Source organism: Pocillopora damicornis, chromosome 11, assembly GCF_964200805.1.
Source record: "Pocillopora damicornis chromosome 11, jaPocDami1.2, whole genome shotgun sequence".
In the NCBI taxonomy this organism is placed as follows: domain Eukaryota; kingdom Metazoa; phylum Cnidaria; class Anthozoa; order Scleractinia; family Pocilloporidae; genus Pocillopora; species Pocillopora damicornis.
Window position 1 is genome coordinate 18,349,779 of NC_142680.1, and position 24,813 is coordinate 18,374,591.

At 39.4% G+C, this 24,813-nt stretch overlaps 1 protein-coding gene and 1 long non-coding RNA gene across 9 annotated transcripts; one reads left to right on the top strand and one right to left on the bottom strand.

Moving 5' to 3' along the window:
- The first annotated feature begins 282 nt into the window (after positions 1-282).
- LOC113683364 (zinc finger SWIM domain-containing protein 5) lies at positions 283-23,878 on the top strand. Of its 7 annotated transcripts, none has more exons than XM_089186615.1 (6): positions 283-871; positions 2,011-2,187; positions 16,900-17,442; positions 20,118-20,629; positions 20,886-21,324; positions 21,619-23,878. In XM_089186615.1, the coding sequence occupies exons 3-6, from the start codon at positions 17,091-17,093 to the stop codon at positions 23,592-23,594; spliced, it is 3,279 nt and encodes a 1,092-aa protein (XP_089042741.1). In that variant the 5' UTR covers positions 283-871; positions 2,011-2,187; positions 16,900-17,090; the 3' UTR covers positions 23,595-23,878. The 7 variants fall into 7 exon arrangements, with proteins under 7 accessions (XP_089042741.1, XP_089042745.1, XP_027056403.2 ...); XM_089186616.1 differs by lacking the exons at positions 283-871; positions 2,011-2,187 and adding exons at positions 11,425-11,525; positions 14,187-14,349; XM_089186613.1 differs by lacking the exons at positions 283-871; positions 2,011-2,187 and adding exons at positions 11,476-11,525; positions 16,465-16,789.
- LOC113683368 (uncharacterized) lies at positions 12,847-15,846 on the bottom strand. Of its 2 annotated transcripts, none has more exons than XR_016180861.1 (2): positions 15,621-15,846; positions 12,847-13,320 (listed from the first exon to the last, which is right to left on the bottom strand). It is a non-coding gene; the product is annotated as an uncharacterized LOC113683368 (long non-coding RNA). The 2 variants fall into 2 exon arrangements; XR_016180860.1 differs by having other exon boundaries at positions 15,614-15,819.
- Positions 23,879-24,813: the final 935 nt, after the last annotated feature.

The window sequence follows — 24,813 nt, forward strand, 5'->3', positions numbered from 1 at the left end:
TTTTGTGTTTTTCTATCTTATCAAACTATTATTCTAAAATTACTTTCAATCCGACTCAATCGCCTCCATCCTAAGCCACCCCAGCTGTTCCTCAATAAGTTATTCACAGTTTCTATTCGATGTTGGACCAAACTAGCAAACAAAGTAAATTTCAAGTTTTACTTCTGTTTTAAAAACAATTTTCATCGATCCTAAAGTATGACTTTAAACAATGATGAAATTATCAATACCTTGAAAGGGAAAGTGCCGCACCTAAAACTGAAAAAAAAACCAATAATAATTGCATACGTGCAAAATATTCGCTTCTGACAAAAACTCTCACTATCAAATTAAAAAACCTCCTTGGCGATTCGTTTGCGTTTGCATTTTGGTTCCAATTAATGGTGGCACAATTTATCCCAAGTTATTATCCCATCAAGAAAAAAGCGTTTGAGCTTTTTGTTCGAAGCGCATTTAAATTCAATTTGCGGGATAGTTTTTCTTGGCAACTCGATCATCAGGAGTTTGTTCTCAACAGAATTTGTCACTCAAGTTAAATTGCGAAGCTTTATCGTAGCTGACTTGAACTACGGACATTGACAAAGAGACACTTTGAACCGAAAGCTGTCATACTGCATGAATTAAACCGCGACAAGAATGAATGGTTGTCGACACCAGCTGTTCATGTTTGGAGATGTCGAAATGAAATGAATAATACAGAGATCAACGCGTGGACCTACAGAAAATATAATTCAAAGTTGGAAAACGAGCGACGCAAAATCTACAGGATCTTAAGTACTGCCACAGCCGTTTCTCGGCGATTTCACGAACTCTCAGCGTCAAGCGTAACTTAATTCATCCCGCCGAAGCTGGGCCTTGAAACGCGAACAAGGTAAAGCATTTTATCAACCTAACCAGGGTTAATGCTTAAGCCGTTGCACAATTTTAAGTTGAAAATTGTAACGTGTCTTAATGGCCAGGATAAGTGGAGAAAAAGAGGAATTATCTAACCACGCGTTTGCTATATCGCACGGTACAATTTTTGCGAATTAAGTCCCTAACTGCGTTTTTAGCCGCAATCTCTGTAGCAGATATATATTTGGCCTCACTTACACTTAGATCGATAGACCTAGATAAACTTGAAACTATATACAATTATTTTTTATCAATTCAAAATTCGGGGTCAGGTAAGCTTCAATTTTTCCCTTTAAAATCTTCATGTTTGTAGTAATTTTCAGTTGAAAACTTATTCCTGTAATATTCGCCTGTTATCATGTAGAACATACCTCGGTTTCGGGAAATAAAAAAAATACAAGAGTGACAACACGTTCATTTTACAGATAAATATCCCACATTTTTGCGGATAATTGTGAACACGTAAAAAGCTTTTCAGCCGGGAAAATATAGCCAAATCGCCTCGAACAACTCTACCATCTCACTAGTTAAACCATCACGAGTGAATAAACACAAAGACCAATTCGCTTCGTAGTCTAAAGACGACCCTGTATAAATGGCTTGCAGGTACTTGCTTCAACTGCCCTCGTAAAACTTATATAGCACCAGTGAAGTTCTCCCACATTTTTCACCACGGATACAAGTTAATCTTCTTTCCGTAATCTTTCCGAGCAGGGAAGGTTGATTTTCACTGTATAAACAAACAAGCTAGTTCAACAACTTTGTGTGTGCATTTTCCCTTTTTCTTATGCAAATCCTTGCGTTGTCCGAAAAGAAAAAGGTTTTCGTGAATATAATGATATCTTTAAGTCTACAAAAAAAGGCTCTCTCGATCTCTCAAAAGATTCATTATTTCTTCGTTTGAGCAAGCTTCTAAACTGCCAATGTCCATGCTAAAATAGTTTCTAGCGAATGGTATTATTAATTCGACCGCACGAAGCCGCAAAATTTTACTGAAACTTATCACGTCTAGTGCTTCATTCTTTCTCTGCCTTTTCATGATATATTTCTTTGAAAAATAGCGTAATTAACCATTTTGTAATTGAGAGAGCTCCAAATCGTTTTGTTACCCCCCAGGTGGGAAGCGAAAATTGTCAAAGATCTAAATACTTAATGTTACGAAGTGGGATCTCTCTTAAGTCGTGGATGGTGTACCCCCACGAAGGTATTGTAAAGAGTCCACAACAAACACGGCTGGATTGGCGAGTGTCTATCACGTAAAACTGAACCCACGCATTCAAGAACCGAGGAAATGTAAGTAAACTTTGGGATTATGAAACAATTTTGCAGTAGGTCATAAGTATTCTTAAATTCTTGTGGAATGCTTAATTGGTGCAAGCTCTTCACCTCAGGGTGATCAACTATTATTGTGGTTAAAATAGCTTCGTATTATCCATTGCTCGTTATCAACAAGATTTAATCCATATCAAGTTTATGTGAATTATCTGACGAAGCATTTTTTCCCTTTTGGTCAAAAAATAGACCTCCTCAACGTTTTTCTAAATATTTATATTTTGGCATGAATTGAAACACCATGTATGTTTTGGTCGGCCCCAAACTATCCCGTTGAATTGTTATTATCTCAATTGTCATTATTTCGCAATAAAACAAAATTGGATCTCTTACAGGAATGAAAAAAAACTCGTGAGTTGTTAAGGCTATCGTAAGTTTTTATGTTAAGGCTGAAGGGAACATTTTGAAGAGAAGACAGTATACTGAACTTAGCTGGCAACATCAACGTCCAAAACTTGAATTTTGCCAGGCCCATTTATACCGGAATCACTTGTTGTAACAAATTAAAGCCTATGAATTTGATTTGAGGATCGGAATAAATGTCTGTGTGGAGCACACTTCCAAGAAAGGATGGGCCGCTTTCATTTCGAAGATCAGCTTGCCATAGTGTGTTTCCCAGGAAAATCAGGCTCAATAAAGCACGATTATTGGGAATAACCCTTGGAATCTCCCAAAAGTGACTAACAAAGAAATTTTCCTTGTAATTTCAAGACATTATTCTGTAAAGAACCGAAGAGAGTGTAAAACAGTCTTGCCAGTTAAATAGTGTTCACTTGATGAGAAACAAAGCTATCTTAGTTATTTATAAAGAAATGTCTACCAGCTAAAAGGGAGAAGCTCTGAGCAAATCGTGCTTCTCAATCAGAAGGACACCAAAATTATTGTGCTCCTGCTTGTATTAACTCTCGAAAGTCTCAACATGTACAGCCTTTGTAAGCTTTAAAATTATTTTCCATGGTTGTAATCAAGTGACCTGTAAAGTGATTGCTTCACCTATTTCGTTTTCGAATTACTTAAAACGAGTGCGCTCTGTTTGTTCTCAATCGGGCGTTTATGGTTTGTTAGACTGAAGAGGCCGCACGAAATTGAAATGACTTAACACCTTTATGAACGCAATAAAATTTGACAAATAATACCCTCCAAAGACCGAAACATTTGCTAAATTTACAGACTTAAAAAGTTGTAAAAATGGTCCCAGAGGAAACGATTCTTTGCGCAAATAATTAGGCAGGTTCATAAAGATTTTAAAACAAATACGAGGAGATGAATAGGCCCGACGTACAAGTTATCACGCTTCACACACGAGACCAGTTAACTAGTGAAAGAAAAATAGTTGCGTGGTGACACTGAGTAGAGCGATGACCTTCATCGGTTTTTCCCTCAAACAAATGTTACCATCATCAGGCATCTAGAAAATTTCGAGTTCTCGGAACTATCTTAGATTTTCACCATATCACTCTCAAACGTGGCAGCTTACCTGTTTTTATTGTGCGTATTCCTTAAGTGTCGATAGATTGTCGCTAACTTGATTAACATCAAGTTTAAAAATATTGTGAAAAGCTTTGTTGCAAAGACGAGCCCATTTTTTTCCACTTTGCCTTTTTATTTGGTTTTCTGTTATACATCTCTTTGCTATGTTTGCCAAGCACTGCGCCCGAAAACACGCCTTATCTGAGATGCGTAAGAGCCGCCGTGCTTTATGAGTAAATACCTGGAATGCAGTATCCATCTCTAAACACCTGGGCAGGAACCTACTGGAGTACATGACCATGGTAGAAATACAAAACTTACACAGTTTATCAAAAGTAAATGATTCCACACCAAGGAGGTATGCATCACATTGGAAAACAACACCGCCAAATCAGTTCTGCCAACACAAGATATTTCAATGAATATTAGGGCGCTTTGTACTGATCAAAATTAATGTACTGCAGTCTAACATCTATCAAGTATACACTGGAACAGAACTCTAGGTCGGTTTGTTATGATAGGTTGAATTGGTAACGCCTAAAATTTCTCAAGGCAGACCATGTTTTGCTCATTGGACTCCGTGTGTTCGTCTCTCCGAAAAATCTGCTCCACACAAATCCACATACATGTTAACACACCTGCACCACTTGAATAATCTCCTTAGGAAGTTTTGTTCGTTCCACCTGAATAAAAAACTCGTAATCTGAGATATTTTTTCACATACATGTTTTTAAGATATCCATTGCTAGACAAAATTTTACTTGAAAAGCAAAAAGAAAAATGAAAAGAATTCCACCAATATGATAACGCTTTCATGATTTCAATATTGGGACTGTGGAAAAAATAGAATTGACTAAACAGTAAACACAAACTCGGATGGCTAAATGACAATGTCATTACACTGATAAATGCTGTGTCTAAGTCAGAATTCAGAAAACAAAAGAAAGGCTTTCCTTATCTTTAGTCTTTGAGGTGGATAAGCTGTGTAATTCATTCTTTAGGTGATTATGTGAAGAAAAACATGCTTTATCTCACCATAGGATAACAAAACACGCATAAAACTTTTGAATATAGGGAGCGCCAAGTAACAAACTGCAAGAAAATACCACATTTTTTAAATTAATATTTTGAAATACAATTCACATCAAACGAAAATACTGCTGAATATATTTAAAAATATACAGGATTTTGTCGATACTCCTTTGAGTACTAGATTTGAAGGCTGCCGCGCTATTTAGATATGTTTGTCAAATCTTTGATAATCATATCAACCATTGTTTGAGCTCCTAGCCTAGTAAAATTGAAACTCTGGTGTAGATCTGCTTACCTATGGAACGCCTGTAATATAAAGGCGTCTCAGGAAGCGGTATAAACAGCCGAGCGCAGGCTGAAACATGAGATAAGGATGTTTTGAATACCTTAGATTTTGCACATGTGGACCCAATTAACATAACACGACGTCTGATCTTAAAGAAATATCTTTCGCAATTAAAATATTTAAAAATTCTTTAACGATGGCTGGCTTTGAAGGATGAAATTAAGATTCTAAATGAGCATTTTGTCGAACAAAAAACTGCACAGGACGGATAAAACTCAAGGAGGTTAATCAAGGGGTAAGCCGCGTTCAAATGTATTCTATTCATGTTCAGTTGAGCAAGATTTTTCGGCAAGACCAACACATAGCCTAGTAAGCAAACAAGTAACTACAACTATCGAAAGCTTATTTCTCCTTTAATCATCGAGGCTTTTCAGGTTCTTAGATTAGATGTCCTGTTTCTCAGCTTTTCCTAGCAGAGTTTTGATCCCTAAGTTTTTTGACAGAGTTATCGAGACCTTGTCGCTTAGATTCTTGATCTCTTTCTGTGTTCAATTTGTTATCCTCGGTAAGCCATGGCGGAGATAGAGGTTTAACAAAAAAATTGATTCAAAAGTGATAAAATAAACCTTTGTTCTCTTTCATGGTTTGGTTTTGCGTAGTCAAGAGTTATTATGGACAAACGACAATTTGAGTAAATATTTGCGTTTCTTACACTCAGATACTAACGCATTTCCGCGTCACGATGTCAAGCTCTTTGAAATTTTGGCCTTGAAAAACTTAAAGCATCAAATGATCTTGAAAAAAAAAAAGGAGTAGCAAAACAGGCCACTGGGTCTTGACTTTTGGTCAGAAGTGTCAGAATTTCTGGCGTGGTCACAAGGCAGTTTAAATTAGAAATCGTGTGCTGAAATGTTCGCTGAGCAATTAATGAGCAGTTGACGGCGGTAGTTTGGCAAAGTGAAAGCTTCAAAGTTATTTAACAAAAAAAGAATGCCACACTTGAATCTCCTAACTACTTTTTACAATCTTTTAGTGAAAGTGTTGGCCCGAAACATGCAAACAAAATTGCTTGATTTCAAAACAAAAGTAAGACCGTCATATTTTCGAAGGTTCTTCGAGGAATTTTGAAAAGTGATTTAAAGTGATATATAGCAAGGCAAATGGCAACATACTACACGGATATGCTGGCGTCACTTCCGCTGATAAATTCCTCTCCAAGAAAGACTGTTTCGGGCCAGGGGCTCCCGGTAAAACATTCTGTTTTCATTCAGAATTGGGGTTTCAAAAGTTTTAAAAATTATTCAACAATTAGGATGCCAGAACTTGCTTCTCTATTCCCAAAATTTTTACCCTTAAATAAGGCTTCGGGCTCGTTAAGTTACCGGGACGTTTGGGAAACGGGCCCCTGCATGTCAACAACGTTGAAAAGTTTGGACACACTGCCATTTAAGAGAGTCTATTTTAAGACTGATTTTATTTATCACTAAAATTTTTTTTTCCATTTAACGGAAAGTGTTGACATATTTTTCTGGTCTACCCAACTGATAAATATTCACATGTTATGTGCCCGAGTCCAAATAATGAGAAAAATTAAACAGCCAAAGCTTTTGTGCCTGTTTCTTAAAAAGGGCCGCGGTATCCAATTCATCCTCATCGAAAAAGGACCACGGTATCTAATTCATCCTCATCGAGAAATATCAAAAATCAATCTCAAGTTTACAATGGACCTCGAGATTTCGTGTACTCTTTGGCTGAACCATCAGCTCAGTTGCATTCCAAATACCTTGTTTGAGATCACGACAAAGCTTCGAGGTGGTCTCTTATCACAAACGTCATCTTAATTCATGATTTTGGTTCAAACCTGTTCCTTCTTTTACCGTTCTCAAAGTACTCTGCTAATGTGTACCTCAGTTAGGATAAATAAACTATAGGCTAGATAAATAACAAGATAAATAAACCTTAGACTCATATTACGTTCTTTAAAAACCGAAAACTTAAGCGTACCAACAGTGAGATGTCACGTCGTGAGTAGTTTGGAGTTCAACATTTTGATTCACTGTTGCTCCTTCACCACCTCATGGAAAATTACTGCACGAGGATAGTTGAGCATATGTTCTTTTTTTTTGGTTTTTTTTTTCCTGAAGAGCTATTTTCCTGTCTTTAAAGTAAGTCATTAGTAGTTTTACAGTTAGAACAAAACTAAGAAGGCGAGTTTCCACTTTCATAAGTGTACGCCCCGCCTATCTGAGAATCATCAAATTGAAGTAAGTTTCGGATTACTTTCAGAAAAACAGATTGATAGCGAAAGTAGACAGTGAACGCCCCTTAAACAAAATGCGAGAGCGGTGTTTCTTTCACATAAAGCTTCAATAGTTGATTCCTCCCTCTTCAATTGATCAAAAACCCATGCAGACCTTGTGAGGGGAAAGTCGTAGACAGAAGCGGGACTGTTGTTTTTCTGATAGTTAAGGTATGTCGAATATTTCACTAGTATTACATTGCCAAATAAGAAATCTTTTCGACTCAATTGACAAAACAAATCATAACGTTGTCGAGAGATCGAAACTGACCCATCACGACCGAACTACACCATGTGAGTCCTAGAGCAAATAACATCATGTCTGAACCGTCTAAATCATTTTTTACGACCTGGACCTAATGGACTGAAATAATCGACTGACAACAACTCTGATGAGACTGATGATGACTTCGGCTCAGGTTGTCGAAGTGACAGCCACAACTTCCGACAACAGTCCTTTTCAGGACTACACTCACCCGCACAATCAGACAACACGATCAAACGTAACCCCAGGGTTCAAACCATTTACCATAGTAGTTGAACTCGTGGATGCAAGTAACATCGTACAACAGGTTTAGCCGGTTATTCAACCAAAGGTGAGTCAGTGTTGTGCAAGATCGCCTTCTAAACCATTTAACGTGTTATCTAAGCAGTGATTTTTAAGCAGGATCAAGAGGACTCACCAGTAACACAGATAAACTTTTATTTTTTTCAAAAAAACGTCCTTACAAAAGTCTTTTAAGTCCATTGATTTTCTAAAACTGGGGCCTAAGCGAGAATTCGTCTAGACAACTGACCCGAACTTTTGTTTTCCTCGAGCAGTTTAAGACGAAGCTTTTTCCAATCTGAGCAATGCGGAATTCAGCTAAAAATTTCGAAACCGGACAATTTCGTGCAGTCTTAAAAGGAATCTTCAACCGTGACAGTTGCCAACAGGAACTGTGCTAGGAAGCGCCGGCCACTAGAAGCAATAAGGATGAATGACCTAAACGACAACTGAAAAAACATGCACTGGCGTATTGTCCCATCAAAGAGGATAAAAATATCGCTCGTAGCGAACTGAAGCTTTCATCCGTTTGAACACCTGGAGTAAATATTTACAATAACTGTGAAAAACAAATCTCAGTTTTGCTTTTTTTCCCTACGTTGTCTAAAAAACTTTAATTTTTCTTTGCCGTTGCCATTTATGCTGAGCTTTAACTCAATGAAAATAGATAGACAGGTACAACTTTCGCTGTGAATACAACGTAAACATATTTCGAAGGGGAGTCTAGAAAAATGTGGCCCAAACATTTTTCTCACGCTCGTCACGCCCAGTTACAATCCGTTGTGATCTTTTCCATCCTCTGTCATCGCCGCACCTTTTGGTTTTATTCGTTCTTCTTGAGTATTTTTCTATTTTCCTATGTCTATATTCTGCAGTTTCGTCCAATTTGACGATGTTTTCGAGCGTCGGAAAGTGCGACCATAACGAGACATCGCTTCCGCGGTACACAGCTTCTTGTTACTGCCAAGGACGGACAGAACTGTTAAGCACGTGACTAAAATTAAGACTAAAATACAAGAAGATAAGCAGCGTCTTCTTTTGTAAGTCTACCAACAAATGAAAAATATGAAGAGTTTCATCGGCGAAACGGAGTAGAGTTGTAAGCCACAAAGGTTTAAAACAAGAGCTTTAATGCTAAAACATGCACAAACTACTGAGAAAGTCTCGCTCGCTCTTTGTTCTCGTCAATCCCAGAAGTACTTGTCCTTAATACCAAACCTCTGGTCATGTATACCAGAAACGTTCATTCTATTCATTACAACTGAATTACGCACACGAATATGTATCTATTTGCTTCCAATTTTTTGAGTAGTGTCGGCTTTTACTAGGCCTCAACGAGAGCTTCGACTGAAACTGTTTCTATTGATTTTTTAAGTGTCAATATTATCAATGATTCTGTAATTCAAAGGGCGTTTATTTCTCTAAAAAGCCCACTTGAAGAGCATTTTTTTAAAAAAAGATTCGGTGATGAACAATTTTAGCAACACAACTACTTAACCGTGCCATAGTATAAATGTTTCTGCGTTTACTGCATGCTCCATCCACTGAAAGGCCCCTTCACAGACTATGATCGCTTACAACAGTGACTCAAACCTATAGTGCCCTTACACCCTCGGTTTTGGGCGCAAAAACTTAAATTTGAGAAATAAAAAAGAAGAGAGAAAAACAGCGATTGAAATATAAATATAAATAAATATAAACCATGAGGTAATAAAGACTCATAGCAAAGGCTGACGAGAAGTTTGCGAAACTTGGCAATTTTTTAAGTTACTACTTGCCACCACTGATGAATCGATGGCCATAGTTTAAACGCAAGCACGTAGCGCTTCTTCCTACAATTAAAAATAAAATGACATCCGATTCATCGTTAAAGATCACTATCATTCTACTTAGGGAATAAAAAAAGTCATACACGGAAACCCGACAAATAAGAAAAGAAATAAGCTGAGACAATATCAAGAATTGAACTAAATGACATCCCGTGATATCTATACGCAATGCATAAATTATGTCAAACGTCTTTTGTTAAAACAATTATTTCTTAAACAAAGGTGCACTTGCACACATGTCCTGGCTAGAAACATTAACGATTTAATTTCATAATTCTCATTCTTAAAAAAAAAAAAAAAAAAAAGCCTCAATATTTTTAATTGTTCTTCTCTTCGTTTCTCGCATCTTTACGACGACGCTTGCAGAATAAGTCAAACACACGCGTTAGTTCGTGCCAAGCATTTATCAAATCATTACATCTTTTGTTAATCATAAGCTTAACCTGAACATCTGTGGTTTTGTTAAGCAATACTGTCTCTAATGGCTTTCAAGTAAAGTACTTAGGTGTTTCGAGTACAGAACTCGCTAAATGCGATCAGTTTTGTCCACGAAATGCACGCAGGTTCGACGACAAGAATTTCGTGCGCACCTTGTGCACGAAACGTAAAAAACGTGATGTTATTTACGCGCCCTCTCTAATCTTGACGCGCAGAAATCTACTTTGTTTAATTGTTTCATTTCTGGACCGGATAAGTTTAATGTTTTTTGCAAACTTTGTACGTGCGTGCGCAAAACCAAATCAAAACAATGAAGAGTCAAAGAAATATTATAAGTATGATTTTCAACCATGATTTAGTATCTTATTACAGGCTTCGTGAGAGAAGATCGTCTAGTGAGGAGGTTTTTCATCTTAGTGTTTCCATTCCTTAGTATTTTATAGTAAGTAAGCGTCACCAATTGTCCTTCAGGAAGGTCGTTCGAACTATTCTCACGATTTTGGTTACACGGTTTTGAGATTAAAATGTCGCCTAAGAGTCTCACTGTCGCGGTCCGGTGTCGACAGTTTGGTGATATCTTGTTGGGCAACAGTAGGGACAACGCTTACTGTAAATGAGCGGATAAAGTCTATTAAAACACGTATTCCATTCCAAGGTTGTCGCCGCTTTACGGCGAAATCATATGCGCTCGTTTCTCACTCTCGTCACAAAAGACTGCCTGATTTTGAGTTCTTTGAATCGGGACGCTCTTATTTTAGTGACTAATAGTTTATCTGGCTTTTTCATCACCGTATCCTCCCTATTCAGACATAAAAAATGAGTGTTTTACGTGAAAAAGCTAAATACTTCCAGGATTCTTTACCATTTCCAACTCACGTCAAAATTGAATTTGTAACCCCTGTTCTGACAAACCAAAAAACCTATTTCGAATTCGTAGCACGTATCACACCTGAGAAAACGGAATTTCCACTTAAACTCTGATAAGAGGTTGCCAAAATATTACGGGATAGACCCCCAGTTTTGTCTTAATACTAATTTTAAGGAATTACGAATTTTACAACCACAGGTAGTATGACGTAAGCGCCCCACCCCTTGAAACAGCGGTCACAACTGACGCCGTTCTGGCGGTGGTTTTCGCGCCAAATTTCTAAAACAATCAACTGATAATGGAGGGCGGTACAATACCCCAGCAGGGTCTCCTGGGGCGGGAAGGCTAAAGAATTGAAACGTAATCGATTGTAATAAATAATATACAACACTGCCGATAAAAGGACACGTCCGCGTTTGCTAATAGGTCAGTATCCTTTTGAGCCGCAAAGGGAAACATTTGTTATAAAAAGGGTTCAGCGCCGTCTCTATCACTGGTGATAGACAACTTCTTCGCAAGCTATTCTGTGGGTGAGTAGTTGTAGACAGTAGTCACAAACACACAACTGCTTTAGGGAAGGTAAAAATGACCCTTACCTTAATATTTATATCATTTTTTAAGCTGTGCATTGGGGTAAAAAATATTCCATTATAAAAGTAGAAAAAAAAAAACCCAAGAGGCAACAATTACCTTCGAAAATTAGAAAAAACCAGCGCTGATTACATTTGGAAAAGAAAAAAAAATTGCTAATCGATAATGACCTTGAAAAATGTTAGGTATAGCTTGTAATTTGCACAAACTGAAATGTATAATATTTTAAAAAGGTCAAGGATACGATTAGTCCATTTTTACCACACCCAGGCGTTGTTGCACACGTTCAAATTATTAAGGGTGGCGATGCAATGTCTTTTCCCTCGACGAGCTAATATTTTCGCCCTAGAAACTTCAATTTATTTGCACTTTCTCAATTTTTCTTTAAAAATGACTCAGCAGAATGAAAATAAACATAGAAACCGCGAATATTCTACGTGAGTGGATTGACTTGTAAATGTAGACACAAAAGATCGACTTAGATCGACTTGGGTCTCCTAGGTTACCAAAACAAAGCTAAAAAAAGAGTAGTTATTCGTTTAAATAATAGCTTCCAATTGACCATCAAGTCAAGTTTTCATTTCATCACTTTTTAACACAAAATGTTCTTTTCAATACAAAGTTCTTTGCTCGAACCATATCGAACGAGAATGAATTTTGAAAAATAACAATGTTCAGACGTCAGGACATTTACAAAGGCAAAGACCCTTTTGTTAAAAACCGATGGGTGACCGGCTGTCACGCAATAGGAGTTACGTTCTTTAAATAGAATTCGTTCTAATAAATTTTGTTGGTTCGATCCCAAAAAGCCTGCCCCACTCTGTGAATGTTTTCAGAAGTGACATTATGTACAAACAGCATGGCCCATCGTTGCAAAATTCACCAAAAAAGGCTTTCATTTAACATTAAAAATATGGTAATAAAGAAGATATCATATCCACTTTAAGTTTTGTGAGCAAAAAAATTTCTCTAACATAGTTGTATTCAGGTAAATGGAAAACGGACGAGAAAATAAAAGTCGGAAAAGGTCAGAGTTTCAAAATTCGGCAAGATTATGTGTTCATTTCTCTGCGTACATTCCATTAAAAAAAACCAAGGATGAGGCTTGATTAAGTTTAACAGGATAAGGCCCCTGGTCAAAAGAAAGGAAAGTCAAACGGTGACAGTTTTAAGTACCGAAGCGCCAGTATGTCTCGCGCGCACACGGGAAGAACAAACAAGGGGGTTATTTCAACGATTAAACGACATGTTGATCCCTGATCTTGCTAATAGCACGTTTCCTTTCATTGTTTAGCATAGCATTGTTGTCATATTCGCTGTTGAAACAGCTCCCGCAATTGTTCCTAGACCGCATTTGGCCCTACTTGAACCTAGCCTGTCATGACATGTGTGGATAAATAAAGATATTGTCATCATTGAGCTTGTATATAAGGTACTTATCGACCGCACAAATGTCCAATGGCAGAGCAATTTAACAGACCCAAGGGGATCAGAGAGGCTTACAAAGGCGCAAACTTCCCGCAAAGATCTAATGGGGCTAACTATTGAAAAATAAGAGTATGACAAGACGGTAAATAGGTCTTTTGTCTTGTGATCGCCTCTGGGTACTGATTCTAGTTTAAACATAAATGTCTGTTCCTAATGGCTCGTTGTATTCAACGAAAACGTAGTTTGATCCGCACGCAGTCACATTTATCTTCGACATCGATTCATTCATGAAAAGGGCCGGATGTCCTACGCGAGAAAAAAGGAAACGATAATTGTTTTGGAAGAAAAGGCACCGTGTTTTAGTGTCGGTTAGTAAAAAAATCCATGTAAAAACTTGCGTGCATAGCTTCTTCAGAATAGGACAAACAGGGTTTAACGACTTAGCTACATCAAAAAACGGACAAACATTATGGAAGCTTACTATTCCTTTCCTTTAAAAAAAAAAATGGTGCGAGTTTCACAGACCTCAGGCCTATTGATAACGCCGTTTAGAGCACTCATCTGACAAAAACCGTGTGTGTTCCAAAACTGCATAATTTATTCCTACCATCTGCCTATGAAACACTACACACCGCCACAGATTTGCCTGCCTCCTAGAATCCAGGAGATTATGCTGACTTGTTATTAAGATCTATTATTAGAGAAATTTCCGATGCGCCATTTAGTGTGATTTGCCCCCCTTTCGGTGGTCGTGTTTTTATATTTGTTTAAATTAGTGTGCAAATCGAGTGGCGCTTCGATCCGATCAGGAAGCGAGACCAAATGAAAGCTTATCTTACCCTCGCCATAATGTCTGATAGGGCATGCTGGATAACGAATATTTTCCGGTAAACTTACATTTTGTTTGGATCAGGGGGTATCTGGGCCCTGCCCAAACTAATTAGCAACTCGCGAATATTGTTTCACCGGCATCTAAGCTCAAAATCTTCCCAAAACAAATTCATTCCTTGAGGAAATAAATTGTGTATATTTTCGCTGCCGGGCAAGCTAGCTGGGACCGTAACTCAATTTTCATAACCATAAATACAAGCTAACAAAAACTTCACCAGCGTGTTATATACCTCGTGTTTCTTTTGCCCACACTGAGAAATATAAATATATTGTCAATCCAGGGGTATGCACTAAAAATAATCAGATGCCACTAGCAAAAGCCAAGATAAACAGACTTGAAAAAACTGAGGACATTAGCTGACCTCTTCAGCTGTTACCAACGCCGAAAGAAATCCAGATTATACAGACGCATCTGACCTGAACTGGCTTGCGCGCTAAACTATTGTAAGTAGATTAAAATGTTACTAAGTCTTTCATTTGAAGAACTTTCACATTACCGCCTCAAAATTTTTAGCATTTTAACGCTTGGGTATAGTCATTTCAGAAAGAGCTGTTTATTTCACTATTTTGTGTAGAAATTTTGCATGAAAATCAAGAGAGTTCTTTACAAATTTAACTGACTTGCTTTATTTCCTTTTATGTACGTATATACTTGATGTGCTTACCTAAGTATTCGGAATCAGGCGTGACAATCTCTAGTTGACTGTAAAACAGCTTTCGAAACTAGCTCAACATATGAAAAGTTACTAAGCCATCCCATGACGAGGATCTAGTTTAAAATTATCCAGAAGACCCGGCACAGGGTGATTCAAGTTGACAAAACAACAATTTACTTTTAAGCACAAAACCTGAACACTTACGAAAATTGGTTTCGGTTATTAAAGATAAGCAACACGTAATAACAAGGTTATGTACATGCAGACATCGGAAAGTTACATGATGCAAAGATATTGTACGAGATTTAGGTTGGGTCGTGTCTGTTTGCTGTTTGTTATTGATCGAGAAAATACGCTAAATTTCAACAACAAATTACGAAATTCTCGCAAAATAGAAGCAAAATTAAGAATTTCTTCTTTCTTTTCAAACATTCAACGCAAACTTGTTCAGCACTGAATTCGTGAGAAAATCAGTCAAGCCGAAGTGCGTTTGTGTAAGTGTACCGTGAAGAAAATTTATTTCTCACGTAAACGATTTCAATTTGAGCTAGAAAAGCGGCAAATATGACAAAATGGCATTGCGAAAGGATCAGAAAATGACGGAAATATTTACGTACTTCCGACAATTCTTTTCGTCGAAACTAGCTTGTAGTGTGTTAAAAACTTGAAAGTTCTTCGAGATTCATTATGTCAGATTTTCCATTCGAAGTCTCGCTTAGCATTGAAATACCATTAAAAATGCTAACTTGAAGCTCTAAAGCACGTTCGGAAATCCTAACTTAAGTTCAAGCCGTTTTGTGAAGACACACAAGTAGAGACACTTTCCTTTCGCCATTATAAAACGCACGAAATTTGATTTCAACGCCACAAAGACGATATTAGGTGATCCGAGTGCCTATTAATTCTACAAACCAACTAGACGCTAAATAAAGATCTCGCAGTCCCTGACTTAAAACACAAAAGGACCGCTTAAATCTCTAGCAATTTCTGAGCGCCCCAAAGGACTTTTAAAAAGGGATTATCATTTGAAAACTAATAGAACGTGAACGTACATTGTACCTGCTGATCAGCGCTTGGCGGTTGAAATATTTTGAGGAAGCGAAGACTGAATATTTTTTTTTTACTCAACTAATTGTCATTTCGAAAACACAAGGCACGCTATTCACAGGAGGCCAATATCCTAGCCATCAGTGGATCGCCTATCCATGAATTCTCAAAATACTGCAAATTCAACATTACCCCCAATCTTCAGACCTCCATTGTCGCCGGCGACAGAATGTCGCCAAATCACAAAACACCCCCGCTCCCCACAACGACTAATCGGTCTGTCATAAGCCCTTGTAGACAGCTTGTCGGCCGGCTTCCGGCGGCCAAACTCGTCGATTTCGTTCGATTTCGCGTCAAAACCTTGTCGATATTCGCGTCTTTTCGTCCAGTAGGTCCAAAATCATCCACTTGCTTCAATACCACAGCAGCGCTAAGACGTCAAACCCACGATTCCGCCTCTGGTAAACAAATATGGGCTTAAAACACCAGGTTATTAAAATTTGAAATGCATATGCCGGGTTCATTGTGAACTGGCGCCAGTGAGCCGTCCATAAAAACACGCCACTACTCTCCCGGGGCGACTAAATGGAACGAATTTCAACGAAGTTGTCACACAATAGGCTCTCGCTGGCACTAATTCCCTGATATCAACAAATTCCCCACTAGGCCTACTATGTTTATGAACTTATCTACGCCTAAATACTGTCTCTTTTGATATATCGTCTCCAGCCGCCGAGGAGGTTATACAGTCGCCTCTTAGTCGTGACCAACTGGGTTTTCATTTAATCGCTACACTCAAGTGACGTAACGTCCGCAATGTAAATTTCTATTAATTTAATTATACGTTTAATAATAGAGACATGTCAATCAACGCACTCAGGGCCTACACGTGCCAGGGGTTCGTAGACACACTGTCGCCAGTTCCAGCGGTTTATCTGCCACTAACAGCCAAACGGGAGCCATACGAGACCCAAAGTAAACCTTGTGGCCTTTGAAAATGTCACTCGATTTGACATACAAAGCGATCAATCCTTGATGCGGTGTTAAAATAGCCTCAAACACTCGTTAAAATCACAGAACCTTCTTCCCCCCTACCTGAACACGAAAGAACACAAACACCGTAGAACAGCGCCACTAAAAAAGTCCCTGGGGAGAGAACCTGTTTCCAGCTGCCAATTAGGGTGAGGAGAGTCGAGCTGTTGATCAGTGCGCGACCACTAAGCTTCAATACAGCTTTACGCCGGTTGAGTTTTATATTATCACTCAAGATTGCTTTGTTTTCTCCTGGCAGATTATTCTATGACCACAGAGAGAGCTCGCGAACAAAGTCGGTTGCGAGCGGTTGCCGAAATTTTCATTTTGACAACGTGAATTATCTCGCATCTCATTGTAAAGACCAGAGGGGTTCGACGTGGGGAGTCTGTTCTTCTCAACACTTGTGATTGTGTTTACAGTGGCGATAGCCTGCGTTCATTTGCTCTGATGGCTACACAACGCAAGCGTCCGAGGACGGCTTCTCCGAGTCGAGAACCGACAAAATTTCGTAAACTTCACAAAGAAATACAACAAAATGAACCTTTATCTCTGTTGGATTTAAGCGCTCAATGCGTGGCAGCAAATATTCCTTTCCAACACGTAGAGGAACAAGGAACTCCGATACCTGAGCCCGTACAACTCAAAGTGGTTTACTGGTCTTTCCCGAGAAATGAGCGAGATATTTGCATGTACTCGTCTCTCCATGCCACAGTTTCACACAACGATGCAAAAAGGCTGCCATTTCAGAGAGGTTTGGCTCTTCTTGAAGAAAACGCCGTCAGAGATGTTCTACAAGTCGGTAAGTGAATTTTCAAAGTTTGCGACACTGTGCCGGTTTTCTATGGGTACAACTGACCTAAACTAACATAAATTGGGCGAAAAGAAAAACTTAATCTCTTACAGGATCGTCAGGAAGCTGTAAAATTTCAAATCGGGCAAGGTATAAGAGTTTTCAAGCATTTTCATTGAAAATTGAATGCGTTCGTGCTTAATTCGGTCTGTTTTTTCACCCTCCTGAGCGCTAGCGCCAGTCAGTCTACCATCAATTGTAATAAGAATAGTAATAACCCTGAGAGAGCCGCTATCAGTTTAGCCCAAAGTTTACCTCCTAGGTAACCCTATAAAATTCCGCTTAAAGGAAATTTCTTGCTATCGGTTTTCGCAATCGAAGCTTTGCTATGGATTTTTTTTAATACAGATTCTTGCAAGTCTACTAGTTGATTCTGCGGGCAGCGCGTGATTTTTCAAAGTACATGAATTTGTTTATTAGCGTAAAAAATTCATCTCTAGCCGCGCGTGTGACACGAATGAAATTGTGGTGTTGATACGACCGGTGACCATGGAACTTCGCCTTAAATTGTTACATTCGCTCGTGATTCTGTTGAACTTTAGGTCGTTCGAGTGAAACTTACATTGTTACAGTTTACAAAGCGCTACTCGCTTTCTTGTAAAAAAGTCGAACTAATTTTGTTGTTGGTAGTAAGACACTCATAATTCCAATCTCCTTTTGATACTTAAGAAGGAGCTTTAAAAAAATCTGTATCTTAGCGATACCCCTTCCATGGTTGAAAGCGTCCGCAGTTTGTTTCAATTGCATGGTTTTTTGAGTTCGCAAAAACAGTGAGTCGGGTATTTGCAAGTTTTCTTGGATCAGAGCAAAAACCCCCAGCTAAGTTTTAATTTCTCATCAAAGTTCAATCGTCAGGTTTTCGCTTGAGCAAACAGAGTCACCTTTGTAAAGTGTTGATATTAATGAACTAAGACTTTCAGTTTTTATTCCTGTTTCTGTGCAAGGAAATAAGTCGTAATTTCACTAGGTCCATCAATTCATCACTACAAGCTTTACACAAAGGTTCCTGCTACCACCACATTACAATCCCAAACCAATCTGGGCGACGTGAGCTCAAACCCTTTACACTAAGTTCGTAATTTTCCTTTCCTACACACATATCTGTCACTTTGTAGCAAATTTGTTGTCTAATATTCCTGATTGATGATTTTCACTGAGCCTAAAAAGTCGTAACTCCCATTTACGCAAACCTCGAAAATTACACTATAACAGTACTACGCAGTTTAATTAGTTTGAAACAAGCGTCGCTGAAACTGTGCCTTTCGTTGCTCGTTCACAAAAGTTTCGCTATTTTTGTAACTACATGAACTGACTAAACCTTCGTTTGTTTATTTGTTTTAAATACAAAGAGGATAGGTGAAAATCTGTGGAGGAGCTTTTCACCACGGTGAAATTGCTCCTTTGCTTTCGCTTTAAGAAACTAAAGCTCTGTCGGAAAAGGGGCTGCATGAAAAGTGCTTGCTTTTATCTCAAAATCGGAAAAGAAAATCAGTTCAATTTTTCATTGCCGCAGGGTTGAATACTTCGCGAGGTCAGTCACCTGTGTGAGTTGTTTCATTTTTAAGGCGGCCCAGTTACTGAGGCAATTTTTCTCTTTCCTTGCTGGTGTTTCCTTGTTTAAACGTCAGTGCTTGAACCACATTTTCCAAGCCTTCTGGTGATAATTCGTTTCAGTCGAAAAGGAAAGAGACTGTACCTGAAGGAAACGCCCTACGTGCAACACGAGAAGGATGCACTCTTGTCTGGGCGGGCGCGCATGCAAAAGGAATTCATTCGACAATTCATTTCAGGATATTAAATGAAATACAAAACAACCAACCAAAATCACGACCAAGATTATCAGTTTTCTCGTATTTCTTCGAAGACAATAGAAAGAAAACGAATGTGCTCTTTCAACAGATTTCAATTGCAAACTGCTTCTTGAAAGCGCATTTTTGAAGTAATAGACTTGTTTGAACCTAACAGGATAAAGTCTTTGCAACTCGGAATCCTCCCTGCGTGGTTTTGAGCTCATTTCAACCACATATTTTTGATTAATTGAATAAAGGGAAGTTTCTTTCCCAAGATTTTCATCTTCCCGGGAGTAGAACTTCTTTAAGGCGCTTTCTCGATCAAAGGTTAAAAACGCGGATTTGAAGCTTACTAATGTGTGGAAATGTAACAGAAAACCATGTTTTTGTGAGTGAAGTTTATTAACGTGAAAGATCATGTTAATAGGTCATTGGTCCAAAGTACTGTACGGTCATGTTGTACATCAGAGTTTGTAAACCATCGGACGAAAAAAATCAGCAGTAACTGTAAAGGATAGATTTCATTTGAATCACTCAACACTACAGTTTAACGGCTTGAGGCGAATATTGCGGTGAAGACGGTACACTTTCTTGTCTAAGGCGCTTAAAGATGGCTGGGATGAAAATGAAGTCTTTCAGTGGATTAATCATATCATAATTGCATTCTAACAAAGAGAAGCAAAATACGTCAAAGAAACAATTAACCCAGACAAACAATAGACGATTTATATCGCTGTAGAAAATAGGTCTGTTCCAATCAAACCAATATTTTCCATTAGGAAAGCCTTCTCGGGAGTTTATTTTAACTCGCTTGGTATGATTGTCGCGTTTCAGGTTTTCAACTGAGTGGAAAAGTCGTTGAAGAGGAAGACACAAAGTATGGCGCTCAAAAAGAAGAATATAATGTGTCAGTTGGTTTCGATAGATGTAAAATAACCGAAGTGTCCTGCACTTGTGGTAACAAAGACATTCTCTGGTGTCCTCACGTCGTTGCGCTTGCGCTGTACAGAATTCGCAACCCAGAAAAAGTCACTTTAAGGGTACCAATCTCAGAGACATTACTTCAAATGAATCGCGAACAACTTCAGAAACTGTTACAGTATCTCATAACTGAGCATCACACCGAAGTTTTGCCGACTGCTCAGCGATTGGCCGATGAGATTCTGCTCAAAACTTCAGAGATAAACCGTTTACCAGGCGCTCCTGATCCGACCGCAGGCGCTGGAGCTGATGATGAAAGTTGCTGGCATTTAGATGCAGAACAAGTTAGGCAACAAGTTAGAAATTATTTGTCTCAAGGAGGGTATTATGGAAGCGGAAAACACCTTCTATCGATGTTTGCTAAGGTAGGAAACAGTACTGATTGTTTCACTGAACACAAATATCTTTAAAATAAAAACAAACACAAATAAACCTGAAATATTAATCAAGTTAACAACAACAAAAACATCTGCTGAAGTCACGTCTCTGTTACTATTATCTCTCGCTGTCCATGACAACTTTTCTCCTCGTTTTCTGCGCCTGAACATTGCAAAAGCTTTTTTAAAAATTCACATCCTTGGACACTAACATCTTCTAATGATAACCTTTAATACCCCACAGGTACGAGAAATGCTTCGTGTCCATGACAATAATGGCTCACGCATGCTCAGACTCATCACAGAGCAGTTTTTAGCTGACCCTCGACTACAAATTTGGAAAGAACAAGGCACTTCGATGAATGATAAGTGTCGACAGTTGTGGGATCAACTCGGTGCATTGTGGGTGTGCGTAGTGTTGAACCCAGACAGCACTTGTGCGGAAAAAGCCGCATGGAAACAACAACTAGAAACATGGAGCCGGCAAGAAGTTTGCCCGTTGGAAAATCCAGATGCTCAACTCGCAGACGAGATTGACAATGTTTCCGACGAAATGTGCATGCGCCGTACCGTGTTTTCTAGGGCAATGCACGCTTGTGATTTGGACTGGGAAGACCACATTTTAAGATGCCTCATTGGACGCGAAGGCCAAGATAAAGATATTGAATGCCTAACATGGAAAGGTGAGGATTGTTTGATTAAAGTAGAAAAACATAGGTCCATAAGTTTAATTTTCTGAATCACACATTAAGGTCACGAGAACAACGGTAATGATCACCAACAAGAGATGCCTTTGATTGTTAAACAAATTCTCCTTGTCGACACCTTTGGAAAAGTATACAGAATTGTGTTGAGAACATGGGTTTATGAATAGTCTTACACAAGGAATGCAAAGGAAAAGGAATATCCTAAAGTTTGGAGTATGTTTTTACGCCTGATGTACACTTACATAAGTCTTTGTTTTTCTGCGTCAACAGAGGACGTTCCCATGGCAGCCGCACGTGTAGATGCCCTACGAGCGCATGGCTATCCTCAAGAAGCCTTGCGATTGGCTGTCGCTGTAGCACGAGGTATGAAAGAGGAGCAGTTGGAGAAAGTTTACGAAATGGAAGCTTTGTTGGAGAAGTTCAGCGAGGACGACATTGCGGAGAAACTTTGCGATGAAAGTACAGAAAGAGATGGATTTATAGAGGGATGGATTGGACATCAGCTCGATCCAATTGTTGTACTGTATGACACTCTTATCGAGGAAGCCATCGGGCCTCAAGATAGTGAATCAGAGTTTGAAGGCCGTACAGAATGTAATGAAGTTAAAAACGTTACAAACGTTCCTCTTCCAGAATGTGGAAACGGAAATGACACCTTCTTAACATTAGCTCTTGAAGTGGCCCTCATGGGGCTGGGACAGCAACGATCTATCCCCGTGGGATTCTACGCGCAGGACAAAGCTTGTCGTCAAGAGGAACATCTCATCGCACAGCTGAATCTTCTAACTTTTGACAATGTTCTGTATCCTGTCCTCAAAACACAAACTGAACTTCTACTGAAAAGTGGGCCATTCAGTAGCCTAGGACTTGGAGTGCAGAAAAACAGCATTCCCATGCACACGTTTGCACGATTTTTATTTAGCAACTTGATGCAAAAGGATTTACATCTTGCCTTTGATCTTGGCCTCCGCGCAATGCGTTTCTTAGCGTTGGATGACTTCCCAGGTGACATTGCGGACGAGGAGATACCCGTGGTGGGCCACGCTAGGTCCACTCGATTGTACACTCTAGGACACTTGCAATCTCAGCAGTGTGAGCTAGCATCGCGCCTACTTAATGCTGCGAAGGACTCTTCTGAACGTCTACCAGCCATTCTACAAGCCTCACAACAGCACGTACACTCTGCAACTCAGCTATTTCGTCTGGCGCAAGACGCTTTCAAACTGTCCACTGATCAGGCGTCAGAAACACGCGACCCTGACATGCTTCACTTTGCGATGGAACTGGGTCTCAAAGTGCTACAGATGACGCTGAATGCTCACAACTGGAGGCGGCGTGACATGGTGCAGTGGGTCATAGAATGCGCCGTGGAATCTGGCACATCTGCCCTCAGCCACATCATGAAGAGCTGGAGCACGCTGTTCACTCCAACAGAAGCCACATCTCAGGTGGCTACTGCCGTGATGGCACCTTCCACGGCGGCGCGTCTTGAGCTAACAGTGATCGAGAAGGAAGCGCTTATGTGTTGTGCTCGAGCCTTGGCTCTGCAGTGCGCCAGCCGAGACCCACAGCGCTGCTGCCTTTCTACGTTAACGCTCTGCGAGAAAAACCCTGCCGCCTTTGAGACAGCTTATCGCTTAGTTGTAGAGTCGGCCGCCGTGATTCCACCGACACAACTCTTCGCCATTGCGCGCTACATGGACTACCGCGGCTATCCTCAGAGAGCTTTCAAACTTGCCACTCTTGCCATGAAACACTTCACCCTCGCTTACAACCAAGACAGCCACCCATCTATCGGAGACATTCACTGGGCATGCGCTCTGTCCCAAGCTCTTGGCTACAACGAACTCACACAGATCATTCCACTCATCGTCAAAGCAGTACACTGTCCAACGGTGCTATCAGATTTGCTTTTCCGGTGCACCCTTGCCAAGGCCGCTGTGGAGGAGGCCCAGAATGGGCAATATTACGTTAAGGACAATAGCAGGTTGACCTGCGAAGAAGAACCTTTGAGGCAGCTTTTGGAGGGAACCATTAGCGCATATGTGAACACTGCACATAGCAGACTGAACCACATTAGTCCCAAGCATTATATGGACTTCATCACATTCCTCAGCAAAGCACAGGAAACTTTTCTTTTAGCTTCTGACGGAAATGGACGCTTCAACGCGCTCATAAACAATATGAAAGTTTTGTACAAAGGAAAGAAAAAGCTTATGCAGCTAGTCAAAGAAACATTCGGTTAATTTCACACGGAACAAAGTCTGAAATATTATAAATTATTTATGAAATGAAAATTCAGAAAATTTGAGCTTTTGAGAGATGAGATATTATCGCTTTTTTGATAGGCGACGAAGGAAACAAAATTGTACATTAACATGGTAGAATCTATTAATTTTTCCTCCTCCACTTCACTTCGCCTCTAAACTGGAAATAGAGACAAAATGTTACTTGGGTTGGCTGTTTACCGTTTTAGTTAGGCAGTGTAACCTTTAGAGTGTTAAAATTAAAATTGTTTTACAAAAATTGATACTGATAATTGTCCAGTTGTTTGCGTCTTTTCGCTCCGATGCGTTCTTTCATTCAGTGATATTCCACGATATTGGCGACTTGTTACAAATGAGTGGAATAACTATCCAACACTGAAACAAACACCAGAGCATCAAGGGAACCCAAGATTAATTTGTCAAATGTAATCTTACGCCACGAAGAAACCTTATGATTTAATAAGCCCCTTCCTTTTCTACCAAATACAAACTCCAGCACTCTTGAGTCTTCTAAACCCTGGATTGATGATTTCATTTCAAGAATTGAAACAGGAAATATTCCTATGGGAACCGAATACTATTTTCAAAACAAATCCTTGCATCTGTGGGTCTCTCGCTCTGAGTACGTGCCTACAAAAATCGCCTTCCGTGAAAGAATAAGCTGGAAGTAAATTATGGTAACATAACAATGGTGACTTACACTGCAAATGACACAGCAGTATGTGACAATATTTGTCTGTATCGGCGTATTTGAAGACTAAAATAGCTCTATTCAACCGCATGGCGAGTTGTGCGACAACCCAACTGCCACGGACACATCACGTGCAAAGCAGACGTTACTCGTGCGAAGTAAGGACGGTAATAAAGCTGTTCTCTGTCATATAGGACTTGTTGACTTCTAGGCTATATTACCAGCCGTTGTCCGGGTAATGAGCCTGCGTTCATCCCAAAAAGTCATCCACGGGAGCGAAGAACGACGAAACTCAAGCCCATAATTATTCTTCCGGAAAAAACTTTTTTCATGTGATCGAAAAACACGCGGTCGACGAGAGAAGAAACTGCTAGGCTAAAAGTCTCACATAAGTACGAGAAGTAAAGTGTATATTAGACCTACACGAGACCAAAGGAGGTTCTCCCTTACTCTATTCTGTACAGGACTGTGGATTGCAAAGTGCTCCTTGGTCTAATGGTAATAAAC

Bases quoted from the DNA above. Each gene is read 5' to 3' on its own strand.
- LOC113683364 (XM_089186615.1), top strand. From the start codon at position 17,091: ATGGCTACACAACGCAAGCGTCCGAGGACGGCTTCTCCGAGTCGAGAA. The intron at 20,630-20,885 runs GTAGGAAACAGT...AATACCCCACAG, and splicing joins TTCTATCGATGTTTGCTAAG to GTACGAGAAATGCTTCGTGT. The intron at 21,325-21,618 runs GTGAGGATTGTT...CTGCGTCAACAG, and splicing joins TGAATGCCTAACATGGAAAG to AGGACGTTCCCATGGCAGCC.